The sequence below is a fragment of the Thermobia domestica genome, chromosome 1 (assembly GCF_964235325.1).
Source record: "Thermobia domestica chromosome 1, izTheDome1.hap1.1, whole genome shotgun sequence".
Classification (NCBI taxonomy): Eukaryota; Metazoa; Arthropoda; class Insecta; order Zygentoma; family Lepismatidae; genus Thermobia; species Thermobia domestica.
This window is the reverse complement of record NC_137454.1, coordinates 252581703-252598042: the sequence shown is the minus strand read 5'-3', so window position 1 is coordinate 252598042 and position 16340 is coordinate 252581703. Positions and strand designations below refer to the sequence as shown.

Here is a 16340-nt window from a genome sequence, read left to right as displayed (position 1 = left end):
ATATATATATATATATATATACAGGCGCAGATCCAAGGGAGGCTATAGGAGCTATAGTCCGACCCCCCTGACGTTCAGGTATACAAAATGGGCTTCAATCCTACTTTACACTGGATAAAGCGGCAAATTATGGTTTAGTCCCTCCCTTGATCATACCCTGCAACCGCCACACTGATATATATCCCTGCTGTTTTGGTGTGCAATTTGTGTTAGCTCTCAATCCCAGCCCAGATCTACCTGTAGTGGAAGATCAACTACGAAGAGTGTTAGTGAAGAACATTATGCCCGCTTTGTAAATGAGTGTTTTGGTGATAGTGTGCTGTCGAACAGTAGTAGTGAGGAATCTGATGATGATGAATTCAATTATACAGTTCAGCTAGGAAGTGTAAGTTACGAGTATTTCGACGCGCCTCAGGCTCTGAGAGAATCAGAGAAAATGAAGCTATCAAGATTCATCTATTAGTGATTCCGATACACTTATTAGTCCAAATGGCACAATTTGGAGCAAAAAAGCTCCTCCTCTACCACTGTTTCCAGCACATAATAAATCGAAGGATTCTTCAGGTGTTTTAAAGGGAGTGAAAACAACACATTCAAATATGCGTTTGGCTGTTTCATTTCAAACGAAATCATGGATGAAATTTTACACTGTACAAACCGCGAGAGAAGGCTAGCCACGTTGAAACGAAAAGAATCGGAAAATGTTTGTCTGGACGAAATGAATACTTTTCTTGGGATTTTGTTACTAGCAGGAGTAGAAGAAAACTAGGATGTGCTAATCAGGGAACTAGTCCTGTCTATGAAGTCAAACCCAATGTTCAAAGTAACTATGTCAACAGGTTTGAAGACATAAAGAAAGTCTTACGATTCGATGACATACGTACAATTCAAACAAGAAAGACAATCGTCGATTATACTTAAAGAAACTGGTAGAAAATTTAATGAAGCCCTAGATGATTCTAAGATCATACATACTCAACTTGCCACTAGCAACAATTAGTGCTTTGAAAATATGCGGAATTGACAGGACAAGTGGCAAAAAGATGTGAAATTTTTCCATACAGTATTCAAAGAAATAGTACATTGGTATGCTTCAAATGTTACAAAAGCATTTGCAAAGAACACAGTAAAATGATTTGCAACTCATTCGTTTTGTACATACAAAAAGTCGTTCTGAAATTACTAATCAATGATGTCATTTACATACAACAATATCAGTAATTGTATAAATATTGCTCTTTTGATTATTGTAGTTCCATTTCACAGAGATGTGTTTAGAATTTCAAAATAAAGTGCGAAATTTAAAGTATATGAGTAAACTTAAAAATAGTATATTTGAAGAAAATATTTTATTGCAGTTTTTTTTTTTTTTTTTTTTTGTATTTTCTACTAATTGTAATAAATATAAAATACTTCTAACCGTTGTTTTAAAATTTATAACCTTATGAAAATGTCCATTGTTATTCTATTGTGTAATAAATTAAGCCATGACAGGGCTGCAAGAAATAATTTGCATAAAATTCCCAACCATTTAAATAACATATAGGGCCTCAGAGGCTCTGCATATGCATTAGCGTATATTTTCTGAACCATGCAGACAAAGGTTCAGAAAATAGACGAAAACTTTGAAAGTTCTAAGAATTTTAATAGTTTTGCCTTTTCCCATACAAGGCTCATAGCCTCTACACCGAAGAGCTCCCCGAAATTTGATCATCGACCACTCGGACTGAAATTCTCACTTATTAACATAAGGTAGAATCCACTAGCGAACTTTAGTCTACGTCATTAACGTTAGGGTTCTACAGTCATCCAGTCATTAATTAGTAATTTCGGACACAAAGTACATATCAAAATCTGGAAGACTTAGCAATCTAATTTTAAAGGAACTGAAATAATAAAGAAATTTCTCTTACTTCATAAACTTTTATTTTTAAAGATCACAGATTCATAGCACTATGGCATATCTTTTGCCATTATAATACAAGGTTTTCTCAAACCACAACTTTTTTTTTTTTTTCAAAAAAAGTGACAACTTGTCACCAGTACTTCTCTATTTGAAAAGTCAATTTGGTTCTTCGTTACCCTGATAAGAGTATGCACAAACTACTACGTTTATTCGTACACATAATGAAATAATACAAAACTTTGTTTTCTCTATGATTGATGAATCTTACAATACTAATGATAAACGTATGAAAAATGATGAGCTAAAATGAGGGGTCATAATGGAAAATAAAGATGTGCATGTAACAACATGCTACAAGTTCATTAATGAATGAAGAAATGCATGCAATATAGCCAACCAAACTGTTGCTATATACAACCTGGATACAGAACTCGAGGAACAATTGATATCACCAATTAAAAACAACTAGAAATCAAACGTCTGCACCAAATATTACTATCACTTTTTTCCAACTTTGGTCTGATTCTTCTTAGGCGGAGTCCATCTCAACGCAGAAGTGTCGACTGTCAGTCGTGGCCTCTTGAACTGAGACGATTTGATGTGTTCTTCAACTAATTTTGGAGTCACACAAATTACATGTTGACCTTTCCAATACTTCACCATATTCATGGACTGAAGAGTGGAAATTATGTCAGTTTGCGTAATACTGGTCATTTGACTGAAACAGAAAAAAAAAAAACACAAAAAGTGATCACTTTTTTCTAATAGTAAATTTTATACATACATATATATATATATATATATATATATATATATGCACTTCCAGTTTTGTTTTATTATAAAAAGTAATACATAAATGACATAAATGAAATTAAAGTTTTGCAAAAATCTAAGATTGAAAAAAAAAGTAATAATAGTAATTAAATTAATATTACTAAAATACAGGGTGGCCCAAAAGTAGGTGGTATACAGTCCCGTACTGATTGAATCATGGCATTTTATATTATTTACTTATTTTTATCCATACAGTTTAACTTAGTTTCTTCATTATTTGTTCTTAATTTATTTTTACTTATACCTTAAGCTCAGAAAAAATCGAAGCAAATAAATCCATTAACTTAATCAATTAAAATGTCATACTTGATCGATGCAGGTCTGTATATCTACTTTTGGGCCACTCTGTATGTGACTAACTTTGGACAAAAGTAAGAACATAGTTCTGGATATGGTCTATTTTGAAGGTGTGAAGGCAATGTAGTTCGTACCTCACACGGCGGTACACGGAGGACAGAAACACCACAATAAGTGGATTGTTATTAGTATTTTTAACTACTGGGGGCAGGGTGTGTTTTTTTTTAACCCTATTATTTCATTTTTTCATTTATTCTTTTCACCAATTGTCACTTATTCTTCACCAATTGAAGGGGTCCAAAGCGTTTCGAAACATCGTAAATGGTAGGTTTCAGTATAATAATCAAAACTAAGCTTGAGCAGGTTCGCAGCTCATTGTGCTCATTTACACGCATACCTGTTGAGAAAACTACAAGGAAGCTCTGGGGACTGTTTGACTACATGCAAGTATGAAACAAGGAAGAAGTTTTTACTATCACCGAGACTAAAAACGCAAGAACGTTCGGAAATTAACTCAGCAGCGAAGAACATCAGAAACTGACCCTACATTTCTTCATTCAAAAAATAAATAAATAAATAAATACATAAATAAATAAAAGGGTTAAGAACCCAAGAGGTCACCTACGATTTTATGAAAACATGTCGAAAATTGAGAAATTGTATTTGAACTTACAATTAATATATGTATAGGAAACTGTTGTTTTTTTGTTGAAGTTTAGCGTCCATTTTCAGCACGGAGGACATATGAAATGTGGATCTACAGTTTAAGTGGATCCAAGTTAAAATGCGTTCAAATATCAATGCTTTCTCACTGGGAATCGAACCCGGGACCCCTTGTGCGTTTAACCACTACACAGCGGGAAAGGCTATATCCACAGGAAATGGTTTTGGAAATACGATATTTTATGTCCGTATAAGAGCATTATCACATAGTCCTTAACCTTTTTATTATAAACAATGTTGCATTAGAATACAGGTTTACGGATATTTGTGGCTTCAATATGTGGTATTACTCACTCCATATTGGTTTTTATATCGGAAATATGTTTTGTATTCTTATTGTTAAAGTACAGAATTATATAAGCAAGTGAAAGATGAATAACCTAAATTGTGGTTAAAACATTACGATGGCTCATTACAGAATCGCCGTACACTTGCCGAATCATGTCAAGGGTCTCTGTTTCGAATTTGCCCAATTGCACACAGAATTTAACGTTCGCGTTCTAACTTGCTGTCCATGAAATCGCAGATGCAGTAACGCATATGGCCGGTCAGAATAGCATGAGCTGCACAGCTCCTGATGTATACAGGAAGATGTGTCTTTTGGCACTGATTTATGAAGGTCGGTGCTCCCTGCGTCTGTACATACAGCCTTGCGCTGCCATCTGTTGATGTGTTACAGAACTAGTCTCCAAACTTTTTAATACCACCTTGTATAATCCTCCAGTAGTTGATGAGGAATTGATTTTTATTTATGTAATACATCTTCCTATTTTTAACTCTCTTTAATTTTCTCATTTTCAGATTTTATTTGTGTTTTATTAATTTCATTTTTCAACCCTTTTTCCCTATATGGCGCCCACATGGACGCTTCTTTGTTCCGTAATTTTTCTTTTCTCTCTACTTTTTCCATTTATTTTCAGATTTTGTTTTAATAATTTAATTTTTCAACCCTTTTTCCCTATATGGCGCCCACACGGACGCTTCTTCTTTGTTCCTTAATTTTTCTCTTTTCTCTACTTTTTCCATTCCCTGTTTGATGAATTTCAGCAAAAGAAATCATAGTGTACCTTTATAATACTGATTATGATTTCACTATTGTCTGGGGAGGAATTAACTTTTCATTTCAATTTCGAGGTTCCTTTGTTCTAACCCATACCTTTTCATTTTAATTTTTGTTGCCTTCATATCCACTACTATACTCTATTGGTCTGACCATACGATAGTGCCATATTTTTAGTACAGAAAAGTTTCGTGAAAAACATACTTATATAATAGTAATAATAATCGACTCACTCCCGCGAATGTGCTGGGCTGCTGCGTGATTCGTTAAGCTCAAACGTATATATATATATATATATATATATATATATAAAGATAGATAATGAGTCACGTTACGGGCCGATTAGATTGGCACCTAAATTTTACTATTAATATATTTTCATTACGCTTCAACGGGTATCCGAATCAATCTGAGTATACTTTCCGTATTCAATACGATCCGCGTTTCCACGTAATTTTCAATTAGGTTTGAGGTGGTGAGATTCATCATTTGGTTACCTTAGTTTTACGTTCGCGAATTGTATAAACAGGGTTATGAATTTCTATATTTTTGTCGCGTTAATGAACAAATTAATGTGATACATACATTTAAAATAAATATTAAAACAATATTAAAAATTTTAGAATAAGATAAAGCAGAAAAATGATCACATGGCGACAGTCTTGAAAAACCACATTTTTAAAGAACAATGCAAACTCAATTTGATCCCACTTTCTAGCAGGATCGTAACTGATTCAATGCTCATTGAATACTGAACGTAGTTTCAAACTACATGTAATATTTCATGCTGTCCGTTATAACCACTCTCACCAATACGTGAAATAAACGAAGTTGAATAGTAGATTTTAATACCATACAAAGAGATTATAAACCAAACTCAAACGCATTCATCAGTTTTCCAACTTAAAAAGTCTAGGCGCTTCAAATCCCCCCTTTCAGACTTCCAAACATGCTACGCATAAGTGTAGAAAGTCTTATAGTCCGTCCGTTTCTCTATTAACAGGAATCAGAGCAAAAAAGATGAGAGATATCGAGATGTGTGTTTTTTTTTTTTTTTTTTTTTTCAATCGATTCCGTATGCCAAGAATAGGCTCGATCTTCTCCGTTCACCCTTTATTTAAACCGAAAGTGGTTCTCCGGTTTCCACATATATCGCCATAGAACGAAAACTGTTAAGAGACAGCAACAAACGGTTTTCTGCATCGATTCAACGTTCCAAAAGAATATATAATTACAACCCGCAACACTCTACCGGAAGTGACTGAAATTTACTACTAATTCCAGTCTCAATATTGATTTCCAGAGAAGAAAAATTTCTACAATCGATTTAACATCCCAAGAATATGTTATAAATACTCCATTAACTCTCTATGGAAAACGGAAGTGGTTCAAATTACTATTTCCGGTTTAAACATTTATCGCCATAGAACAAAAATAGTAATAGATAGTGCCAAGCGGTTTTCTGCAACCAATTCAGGTTATTAAGAGAACATGTCACAACAACTCGCAACATTTCCCCCAAACCAGAAGTGGTTGAAATTTACTACAAGTTTCAATACTGACTTCCATAGAGCAAAAATGGTAAGATATCACGATGTGGGTTGTACCATCACTTGCATTAACCTTTTTTCAAAACGGAAGTGGTTCAAATTAACGATTTTCGGTTTCAACATTTATCGCCATAGAACAAAAATGCTAACATATAGCGGCAATCGGTTTTCTGCAATCGTTGCAGCCCCTCAAGAGAATTATTATCTCAACCCGCGAACTCTACCAAAACCAGAAGTGGTTAAAATTCGGTCGTACTTCTAGTTTCAATACTGACTGCCATAAAGCAAACTCTAAGAGATATCGAAATGCAATTTTTGTAACCGACTCAGTTTTCCGAGAATAAGTTTCATTCCTCCGTTAACCCTTTATAGAAACAATAATAGATAGCGACAAATGCTTCTCTGCAATCGATACAGTGTATTAAAAATGCGTACGATCGTAACCTGCAACACTCTATTGAAACCGAAAATGAATGAAAGTTACTATTACTTCTGGTTTCAAATCTAATTTTCATAGAGTAAATATTGTAAGAGAAATTGAAAAGCGCTTTTTTTTTTTTTTTTTTTTTTTTTTTTTTTTTTTTTTTTTTTTAAACGATTCAGCGCCGCAAGAATAGGTTCTATCGCCTCCCTTAATTCCTTATTCAAGCCACAGATGGTTCAAATTAACGATTTCCAGTTTCAACCTTTTATCATCATACAACAGTTAAGAAATAGCGAACAGGCCTAATGATTTTCTAATATGGATTCAGCATCCGAGGAACAGGTACCATGTGATCTTACTACTCTGTTGCAACATGTAGTGATAGATGAACTACTTCAAGTTTGAGTACTGAATTCGTATAGTTCGGAAGTTTATCGTAGTTTCAACACAGAAACGAAAGTCACTTGTTTTATAAAAATGATTTTGTAAAAATGCCGAAAACCTAACGTACAGCACGCAACTCAAGAGGTGGAAAATATTTGGCCTGGTTCGTCTTGAACCTGCATTCTCCCATAAGAGATTCGTTACTTATTACTCTATAAGTTGGCCACCTATCTATCTTGGAAGTTGGCCGCATGAAGCAATGTTATCCTATGATGATAATGATAAATTTACCTACAAATCTTGGCCTCGCAAAATACCGTTTTGTTATTTTTCTTAACTTTTTCGTACTTACATATGAGAGGCAGATGTTCTGTATTTGTGACTAGTGACAAGAAGCATAGATTCCCACAATTTTTTCTTGGAGGTCAATGGCCAGAACACTACTCCGATAAGGGGGTGATGAAGAAAGATGTGAATAAGAAAAATCACGTACAGGAATTCAGGAATTGGTTGTACCTATTTGTTTACCCTGTCTGTTTTGGTAAAACCATTAGCTATATCGACTCCTTTCAGCAGTGGGCAGCTTTAGTGATTCCGGAAAATTCTCAAGGTTAAAGCTAACCATCTCAATTGTTAACTTTTGGCACTTGACGGCTTGTCGAAAGGTAGCGGAGGTTCTGAATTCCCTTCAGATTTTCTCAAAACATCTTTTGTTCCGAGGGAAACACTTGCAGCTCATTAACAAGAGGTAGACGATACTATACAAGAATTACAAAATTAGAATATGCATATGTGCCAAAAAAAAGAATAAAGGAAATGCGTCTAGAATGAACCACCATAAAATGTTTGTCACTGTTTCATTAGTTCCGACGAAAGTTTCTTATCCTACAAATAGCAAGAAAGAAAGAGAAAAAAAGCGATTTTCGATTTCGGTATGTGTGTGTTCAGTGGAAGGGGGTGTGCTGAGTTCATGAAATCATAATGGATTCAAAACGTAGAAAGTTGAATGAACTGTGCGTAAAGAAGAAAAAGGAAGTGTTAGATCTGATAGATAAAGATGTGAGTCAACGCTCAATATCTGTACAATTTGGGGTATCAAAATCTGCGGTAAGGAACGTTAATAAAAACAGGGACTCAATTAATAAAGCATGGAAAGAAAACTGCAATAATGATAAGAAAAGACAATTACGAAAAACAGATCACGAAGTAGTGAACTCGTTAACCCTTGAATTTTTTCAGAAGTGTCGAGCGACGGATATTTCTGTTACAGGGCCGATGCTGCAGGAAAAGCCAAAGGAAATTTCCCGAAGATTTCAAATTGAAAACTTTTATGCTAGTAATGGATGGTTAGAATCGTTTCGATTCCGTCATAACAGTAATTTTCGTTTCCTTTCCGGTGAATCTGCAGGAATAGACACAAAAGTAGTCGAAGACTGGAAGTCAAAATTGCATGAAGTTATCAGTGGTTACCCATTAGAAAACCTATTTAATGCCGATGAAACGGGATTATTTTACCGCCAACGCCCAAGGAAAAGTTGGGCGCAGAAAGGCGGGAAAAGCAAAAGAGGGAAGCTTACTAAAGAAAGTTCTTTTGTGTTCTAGTGCTACTGGTGAAAAGCTGAAGCCGTTAGTGATCGGTAGTGACGCACGTCCCAGGGTATTCAAAGAAAAGCGAATCGACGTTAAGAAGTTGTACTCGAACTAAAAGGCATGGATGACGTTAGACATTTTTGAAAACTGGCTCGAAAATTTCAACAGTTCAATGAAAAAGCAAAATTGCAAAATTCTGTTGATTATTGACAATGCAACCAGTCACCGCAAAACAAATAACTTTAGCACTATCCAAGTGAAATTTCTCCCTCCAAATGTAACAGCAAAAGTTCAGCCTCTTGACCAGGAAATAATTCAGAACATGAAATCTCGGTATCGTTAGCACATGCTACAATATGTTGTAACTGCAGCTGCAAGTAGCAATAAGGCAGACTGTAAAGTCAGTAACAGTGTTGGACGCTATTCATTGGTTAGTCAGTGCCTGGGATCAAGTTTCAAAGGAAACAATAAAGAAGTGTTTTAGTCGTGCAGGATTTTACAGCGGAGTGCAAACTACCGAATCTGTTGATGCTAAGGTTGTTGAAAGACTAAATGAAGTCATCAGTTCCCTTTAAACACTCAAGCAGATTTAGTGCCAGTGAATTAAATTAATCGTATCTACGATGATTTAGCTGTTCACGAAGAAATCCCAACTACACCAGAAGACATATTAGACACTATAGTAAAGGAAGGGCAGCTTAAGTGTCAGTGTCTGAAGATAGTAAAGATGACGAGAAATTACAAGAGATAAAAGAACAGGTTCCACTAATGAGTTATGCAGAAGCTTTGGAAAGTGCGGCTCAAATTCTTGCGTACACATCCACTTATGAACCTCAGTTTACAGATATGTTTCGTCTGTACAACAGAATTGAATCACACTCATTTTTCTCAAAAATGAAAAGAAAGTAGACAAAAATAGGGGACTATTTTGCAATAAACACGAACAGAAACAACGGAAAAAAGTCGTATAAACTGCATATAAGTTGTTCAGTTTATAAATTTATTTCTGTTGTTTTCAGTCTGAACAACTCAGCGTGCAACAATATTAATTTCAATGAACTGCGTACATGTGTTTCTATTTTATGCTTGTTTGTGTTTTATATTTTCAATCCGAATAATTCAGTGTACCAGACTAGTTTTCAGGAAGGAAAAGGTATATACATATATTAAACATATTATGGTAATTTTTTCTAGTACTGTATATTATTATGATTACTTTATATACACTATTTAGAAGTAGCTGTCGTGCCATTGCTTATTAGAATTTTACAATCAAGTAATACTAGAAATCCTATTCTATAAAATACACCAATCACACTTATTTTCTGTAAGTTGGCCACTTTTCAATGGAATCGATGGTGGCCAACCTACACAGGTTTCACTGTAGGTTGGGATATATATGACCATCCCAATACTGTTATCACTGTTAAGTAAGTATAATCAGACAAAAATGAAGGATTCAAAACTTTTACAAAAAAATCAAACACGTTATGAACAGCTCAGCTGCGATGCAGTTTTCATTGAGAACTATGAATCCCAATGATTAGTGTTGTTCCGGCTGTTTAAAAATGTAATAATTGGATACATTAGCAGTGATTCTGAATTTTTGTAAAGCACATTGAATGATTTTGGTTAGGTTGCCATATAATTTTCTGTGTTAGCCACTAACGTCACCCGTTCATAATCTTTCTTGTACCGACATATATTAGTATACCTAGGTAGTTTGTTCTGTACTTGGTAAATTGAGAAGAGCCCGATAATGAGTTTCTAACGTTCTATGTATATTAAAAACTCATCGAGGTCCGGAATTTGACGTTTACTATATTTTATAGCGATAACAACATTTCCTAGAACTGAATTAAATCAGGATAAACAGGGTGTCTACTAAAATTCCAAACTGAAATTTCGTGACCTTTTCTTTACTAAATCATAAAATTTCCTAACATTTTCAAGAGCAAATTTGGGTGCAAATTAGGCCGAATTTTCATCCATGCGATACAAACGTACTTTGCTTGCGATTTTGTAGCGTCTAAGCCGACCATAGACATTTTTGGTATTGAATTCTGATGTTTCATAGAACAAAATTTTCCAATCTGTACTTACATTTGCACAGTTAAAAAATTCGTGACCCAAAAGCTAAATTTCGTGACTTTCACGACCATTTTCTGATTTCGTGACTTTTTCGTAACATTCGTGACCGATAGACACCCTGATAATGAATATGTTCGAAATCAGGTGAAAAAATGGAAGACCTTTTCATCAAAGTTAAATTCGAATTTCACTATAGCTTATGGCATTAGGGAATGTGAACTTAAAATTTTCTCTCTTGATATTATTACTATGAGCCAACTTTAGCTGTATTTTGTGTATGTCTTACCCTAATCCCCAACGGCAGTTATTATTTCCGAGTTGAATCAGCATTGTTAAGTAAATCTCTCTATAAGCAATACAAAGGATGTGATATCTGAAACTATAAATAAAATAAACACCTTACCTGAGATCCTTAATGGACAGTGTACCACGGAAATCCCTTAATATTTCCAGCAATACCCAAGACCAATACGAACGATAACTAAGCTTTCCTAGATCTGAAAGAGGTTTCTCTGGACTGCCCACAAGATTTTCCAACTTCGAAAGCTCGTAACTAAAAGCAATTAAGAGTTTGCCGTAGCCTTGTCTTTGATATGGCGGTAATGTTAAAATACAGGCTACATTGTTTCCATCTGGAGACTCTTTCTCCTGAAATTGTAAGAAAATTAACAATAAAGTAGCTGATAGTCTACAACATTTTACAGTTTTCTAATACAGAATTACTCTAAAAACAATGCTTTAGATAGGCCAGTAAGGAAGGACAAGGTTATTTTTGGTATATTACGCTATGTCACCCTTGGAAATATTTTGAATAAAACTGTACACCTTTCAGCGAATTCACTGACTAAACAAAGACACAGACTGCAAACAAACATTACTTGATGCTATATATCTGTTTTCTACATCAAAATAAATGCATGCAATTAAGCATTGACAAAGAAAAGTTAAATGAAAACAATGTTTGCTTTGGTCAGATTTTATTTTTATTTAGATTAAAAGTGGTTTAAGACCAGAACAAACAGCATTCCTGACAGAAAAATTTATTTAAAAACTGAACACGCTACTGATCTAGTGTTTTGTCTCTTATATAGGGATATGTTCACTTTGATTGAACTTCTTACTTCGTACATGGTTTCTCAAGATAAAAACAACATATAAAACTGCTACAACGACCAAACGTGTAAGATCATTAAAAAAAGAAAACCAACAACCAGAGCATTGTCTATGAATATGTACACTATGCACTGATTGTCGAATTCGCGTATTTCTCCTTGTTTACTTTAACCTCGGCCTTCATTGTTTGTAGTGTTGCAGTACAACACTAATTTTAAACTGCAACATTTTCACAAAGATGTAGCTTTATTTAAGAACCAACTGACCTCTAAATTGATAGAACTGATTACTAGATACTAGACTTCAGACAAGTATATGAAGTCACTCGAATCTTATACTCCACCGAATCTTATACTGGAGAGCTAGGTATGCATACATTCCAAATCATTCGGCTCCAATTCTTCCTTCTTTATACGTACTAAGAGGGTGAACTTTTCATATGTTGCAAGGATGATTTATTGTCCGCGAAAATTGGGTACATAATAAATAAATAAATAAATAATAATAATAGAATGCTGTAGCTATGTTCAAAAGTTTGACTCCACCGTTCTACACTCGAAAACTTCGAAAAGAAACCTACTTCAAGCGAAGCTACACAAGACATAGACTTACAGCTTAACGTGGAATCTGATCCACATGAGCTCTGGCCGAGAATCCAACCCGCGTCCAAACGCGCGTACGCTAACTACTTAGCCTCGAGGGTGAATAAGCTGAAATTATCGGGTAGATGTGCGGTCATGGGAATGACAATAATGGTAAGATCACATAAAGGAGACCATGAACAGGAGTGGTAATGTAAGACATTACGCTACTCACAGTTACAGCAAACAAGGTCCATTCAAAACACTACTCTGAGGGAACACAATTTACTTGAAGGAAGAGATCAGAAAGCGTAACGTCAACTTGTACTCTCCCTAACATATCGGGTACCTAAAAAATGTTTTAAAGACAAGCCCATATGACCACGCAGTCCCCAAGGATGAATCTATTGCAGGATTCCGGGGCACTATCGTGTTCGAGATCGAAAAAGTAGCTACTAAATGTTTTACATGACGAAAAGCATTGTGAATGACAGTGTCAAGATGAACATGATGATCAGTAGTTTGGAAGTTCGAGAGTAAGGAATCCCGTTCCAAAAACCAAACCAACCGAAGATTAACCAGGTTTTCAAAAACCTTGCAGACGCAGCTAGTAAGAGCAATAGGTCTACAGCTGAAACTATAATTTGAGATCTTACCAGGTTTTAAAGAAAGGAAGAACATGAGCTTCTCGCCAAACTACCGGGAAGTGGCCGTCAAGCCAGTTATGATTAAATAAGGTCGATAGAAAGGCTTTACCATAAGAGCGTAGATGATGTAACATAGCATAATGGATGAAATCAGGACCTGGAGCAATATCCTTAGTGGTTGAGAGGACGCAGTTTAGTTTCTTTAGCAGTAAAAGAGCGATTGGCGATTATAGGGTTCTACAATACTAGAGTTGAAGAATAAATGCGTGCGTTCTACTTACAGTTTATAGCGAAACAAGTCCGGGGAATAACGGGTAGAGCTAGAGATGGTGGCAAAATAGTTACCCAATTAATTTTCTATTTGCTTCTGATCAGTGATTAAAAAATCATTAACGAGGAGAGCTGGGACACACGGCGGTCCATCAGAGCCTTGCAAAAGGCGGATTTTGGACCAAACAGCAGTCATCAAATTAGAGATAGTTAACGTGGAGACATTCATGTCAATACAGACGTTTAGCCTGCTTAATCAGGTCTAGCTCGTGACCGAAACTGACGAAACTGTGCCAAATTACCATCAGTTGGAAAACGTGTGAATCGGTGAAGGGCACGACGCCGGGGAAAAACAGCATGATGAATTTCAAGTGACTACCAAGGAACTCGGTGATGATGTAGTCCGCGAGAAGGAATAGAAGAATCAGCAGCTGCTAGCAAACTTTGCCGAAATAATGCAGTACGCTCTCGACAGAGGTGGGGAACATTCAAAAATAAAAATCTGGGAGAAATGAGGCCAATCCACATGATCAAACTTGTACGTTTTGTAAGTAGACTGGCGAGGCTTAGGTACACCAGGTACATCATGAATTATGGGGAAATGGTCACTATTAACCATAACGTCAATAGTGAATGTTCGTGAACGTCAAATAAACAGGGCCAAGCGTAAATCTCTATATTATTTTAACACTACGAGGACTTTTACATGATAAAAAACTTGGAAGAGGAAACTCTTTCAAATACAGTAGTGACGTTCTTTTAATGTTTTTAACTTAGAACTCACAAAGGTAAACTTTACTACTACTGTGTTAATAATAAATATATAAAACAAGAGGTTCCACCAAAATGGTCCCATACCATAGAAAACAAGTCGTTTAGTATCATAATTGTTTGTGAAAGAATGAAACTTTTAAACTAATATAAACACTTTATAAGGTAAATGGTTTGAATTTTCAAGAAAAAGAACATGATGGACTCCTTTTCTATTTAAAACAAAATAATATCTTAAGTCTTTCACGCATCCTATTTAAACTTCAGCATAGTAAGAGAGTAGATTGCAGGTCGTTTTCCACTGCAAAGTAAAACTAGGCTACACTACGTGAAATTAAAACGCACATTATATACTTACTTTTGAAAAGTATCCTACTAGGTGAGCTCCGTGTTTGTCTACTTCACACAATATATAAAACAAAAATGGTTCTACGTCGAAGTACAGTGTCTTATGGTCTAAGAAAAGTTTCGCTAATAAACAAAGATTTTGACAATATATTTTGTGGTCTTTTCCATCAACTTCCCAGATAGATAAGGTACCCTTCCTGTAGATTTCTTTGCCAGGTGGTTGTCTCCATGTGCATTCACTCTGCAATATAAAGTGAAGAGGTTCTATATAATATACGGATCATGTTCATTATTGACTTTGTTGTGCTACAAAACCTCATACTCTTCTAGCACATTCAATTTAAAGGCATGAAGCATCTTTTTTGTTTACAAATAGTGCATCACTGATTAACTGAAATGATACAATTTAACTTTTGTGTATCTGAGCGTAAACCATGGGGCGCGGTTCGCTGAATCAAGCTTGGAAGAACTTGGTCAAAAAGGAAATTTGTTTCGTCAATATATATAATAATTTGACAAACAGTTCCATTTACCGTAAACTATCTATGTCTTATAGAATAGGGATGAGAAATCAATTTTAATAATTTGAAAACAGTCTTATACCGCAGTCGTAATGAGGATAATAGTATTTCCACTAATGAGACCCAAAAAACCCTCTTATCATGTACTATATTTTAGATTAATTAAATGTATTCGGATGTATGATGTACGTATGGGTTGTTCACACTCAGATGACATACAAAACATACAATGAGTTGTTAGTGTTAGATTACAACTTTGATGGAATTAAGTCTGAAGATATTTCGTTTTGAAAAAAAAGGAAACTTCGTCAAATAACTCAGCTTGTTAAAATAAATATAAACGCAACATGTATTCTGGATGAATAAAATTTATGTCAAGAATTGACATGACAGTTCGGCACGCATGTGAAACTATGTTTAAATTAACTGTATCGAACAATAACGATTACAATGTAATGAAGAAAATCTATATTAATGTCAACCAGCTCTCAATGATTCAATTCACGGCGACCATTAGTCACGACACACAATCCGTTTTACTCATTTTATTTAAAGGTGATTGTTCTGAAGAACAGGATAATTTTTACTTTTGAATCTTGAACATATAGATGGTGATAAGAAAAATGGAAACACCTGAACGAAATTGCAACTTACCAGATTAATATGGTGTCGGGCCACCTTTCGCCTTCAGAACAGCCTTGATGCGACGTGGGATGGAGGCATAGAGGTCGTGAATGGTAGCAAGTGGAATTTTACACCATTCCTCGTGCAGGGCATTGGCCAGTTCTGTGAGAGAGGATGGAGGTGGAAATCGTCGCCGGAGTCGTGTTTCCAAGACGGACCACAGATGTTCAATTATGTTGAGATCTGGGGATTGGGCGGGCCAGGGGAGGTGTTGAACTTCATCCCGATGGTCCTCAAACCACGCTGCAACAACGCCAGTTGTGTGAATGGGTGCATTATCATCCTGGAAGATGGCGTCATTGTCCGGGAACAACATCCGGACCATAGGATGCAAGTGGTCTCCTAAAATTGCGACATAATCGTTGGCAGTGATTCGTCTGCTAAGTGTGACCACAGTACCCAATGAAAACCATGATATGGCGGCCCACAGCATCACCGAGCCGCCGCCATGTTTCACAGTTGGGCGGAGACACTGCAGATCATAAGCTTCTTTGGGCGTTCTCCACACATAAACACGGCCCGTGGTTGGGAATAGGGTGAAGGATG

The 16340-nt window shown here is 35.6% G+C and overlaps 1 protein-coding gene across 1 annotated transcript in view; it reads right to left on the bottom strand.

Annotated features, from left to right (window-relative positions):
• Positions 1 to 1903: 1903 nt before the first annotated feature.
• Positions 1904 to 16340, bottom strand: part of mof (males absent on the first) — a 39285-nt gene continuing 24848 nt past the window's right edge. Inside the window, exons 5-7 of the mRNA XM_081772072.1 lie at positions 14600 to 14830; positions 11263 to 11507; positions 1904 to 2624 (exon numbers count right to left, since the gene is read on the bottom strand). Of these exons, the coding sequence (XP_081628198.1) occupies positions 2405 to 2624; positions 11263 to 11507; positions 14600 to 14830 (696 nt within the window). The 3' untranslated portion in view covers positions 1904 to 2404. The remainder of the gene's footprint in view (positions 2625 to 11262; positions 11508 to 14599; positions 14831 to 16340) is intronic.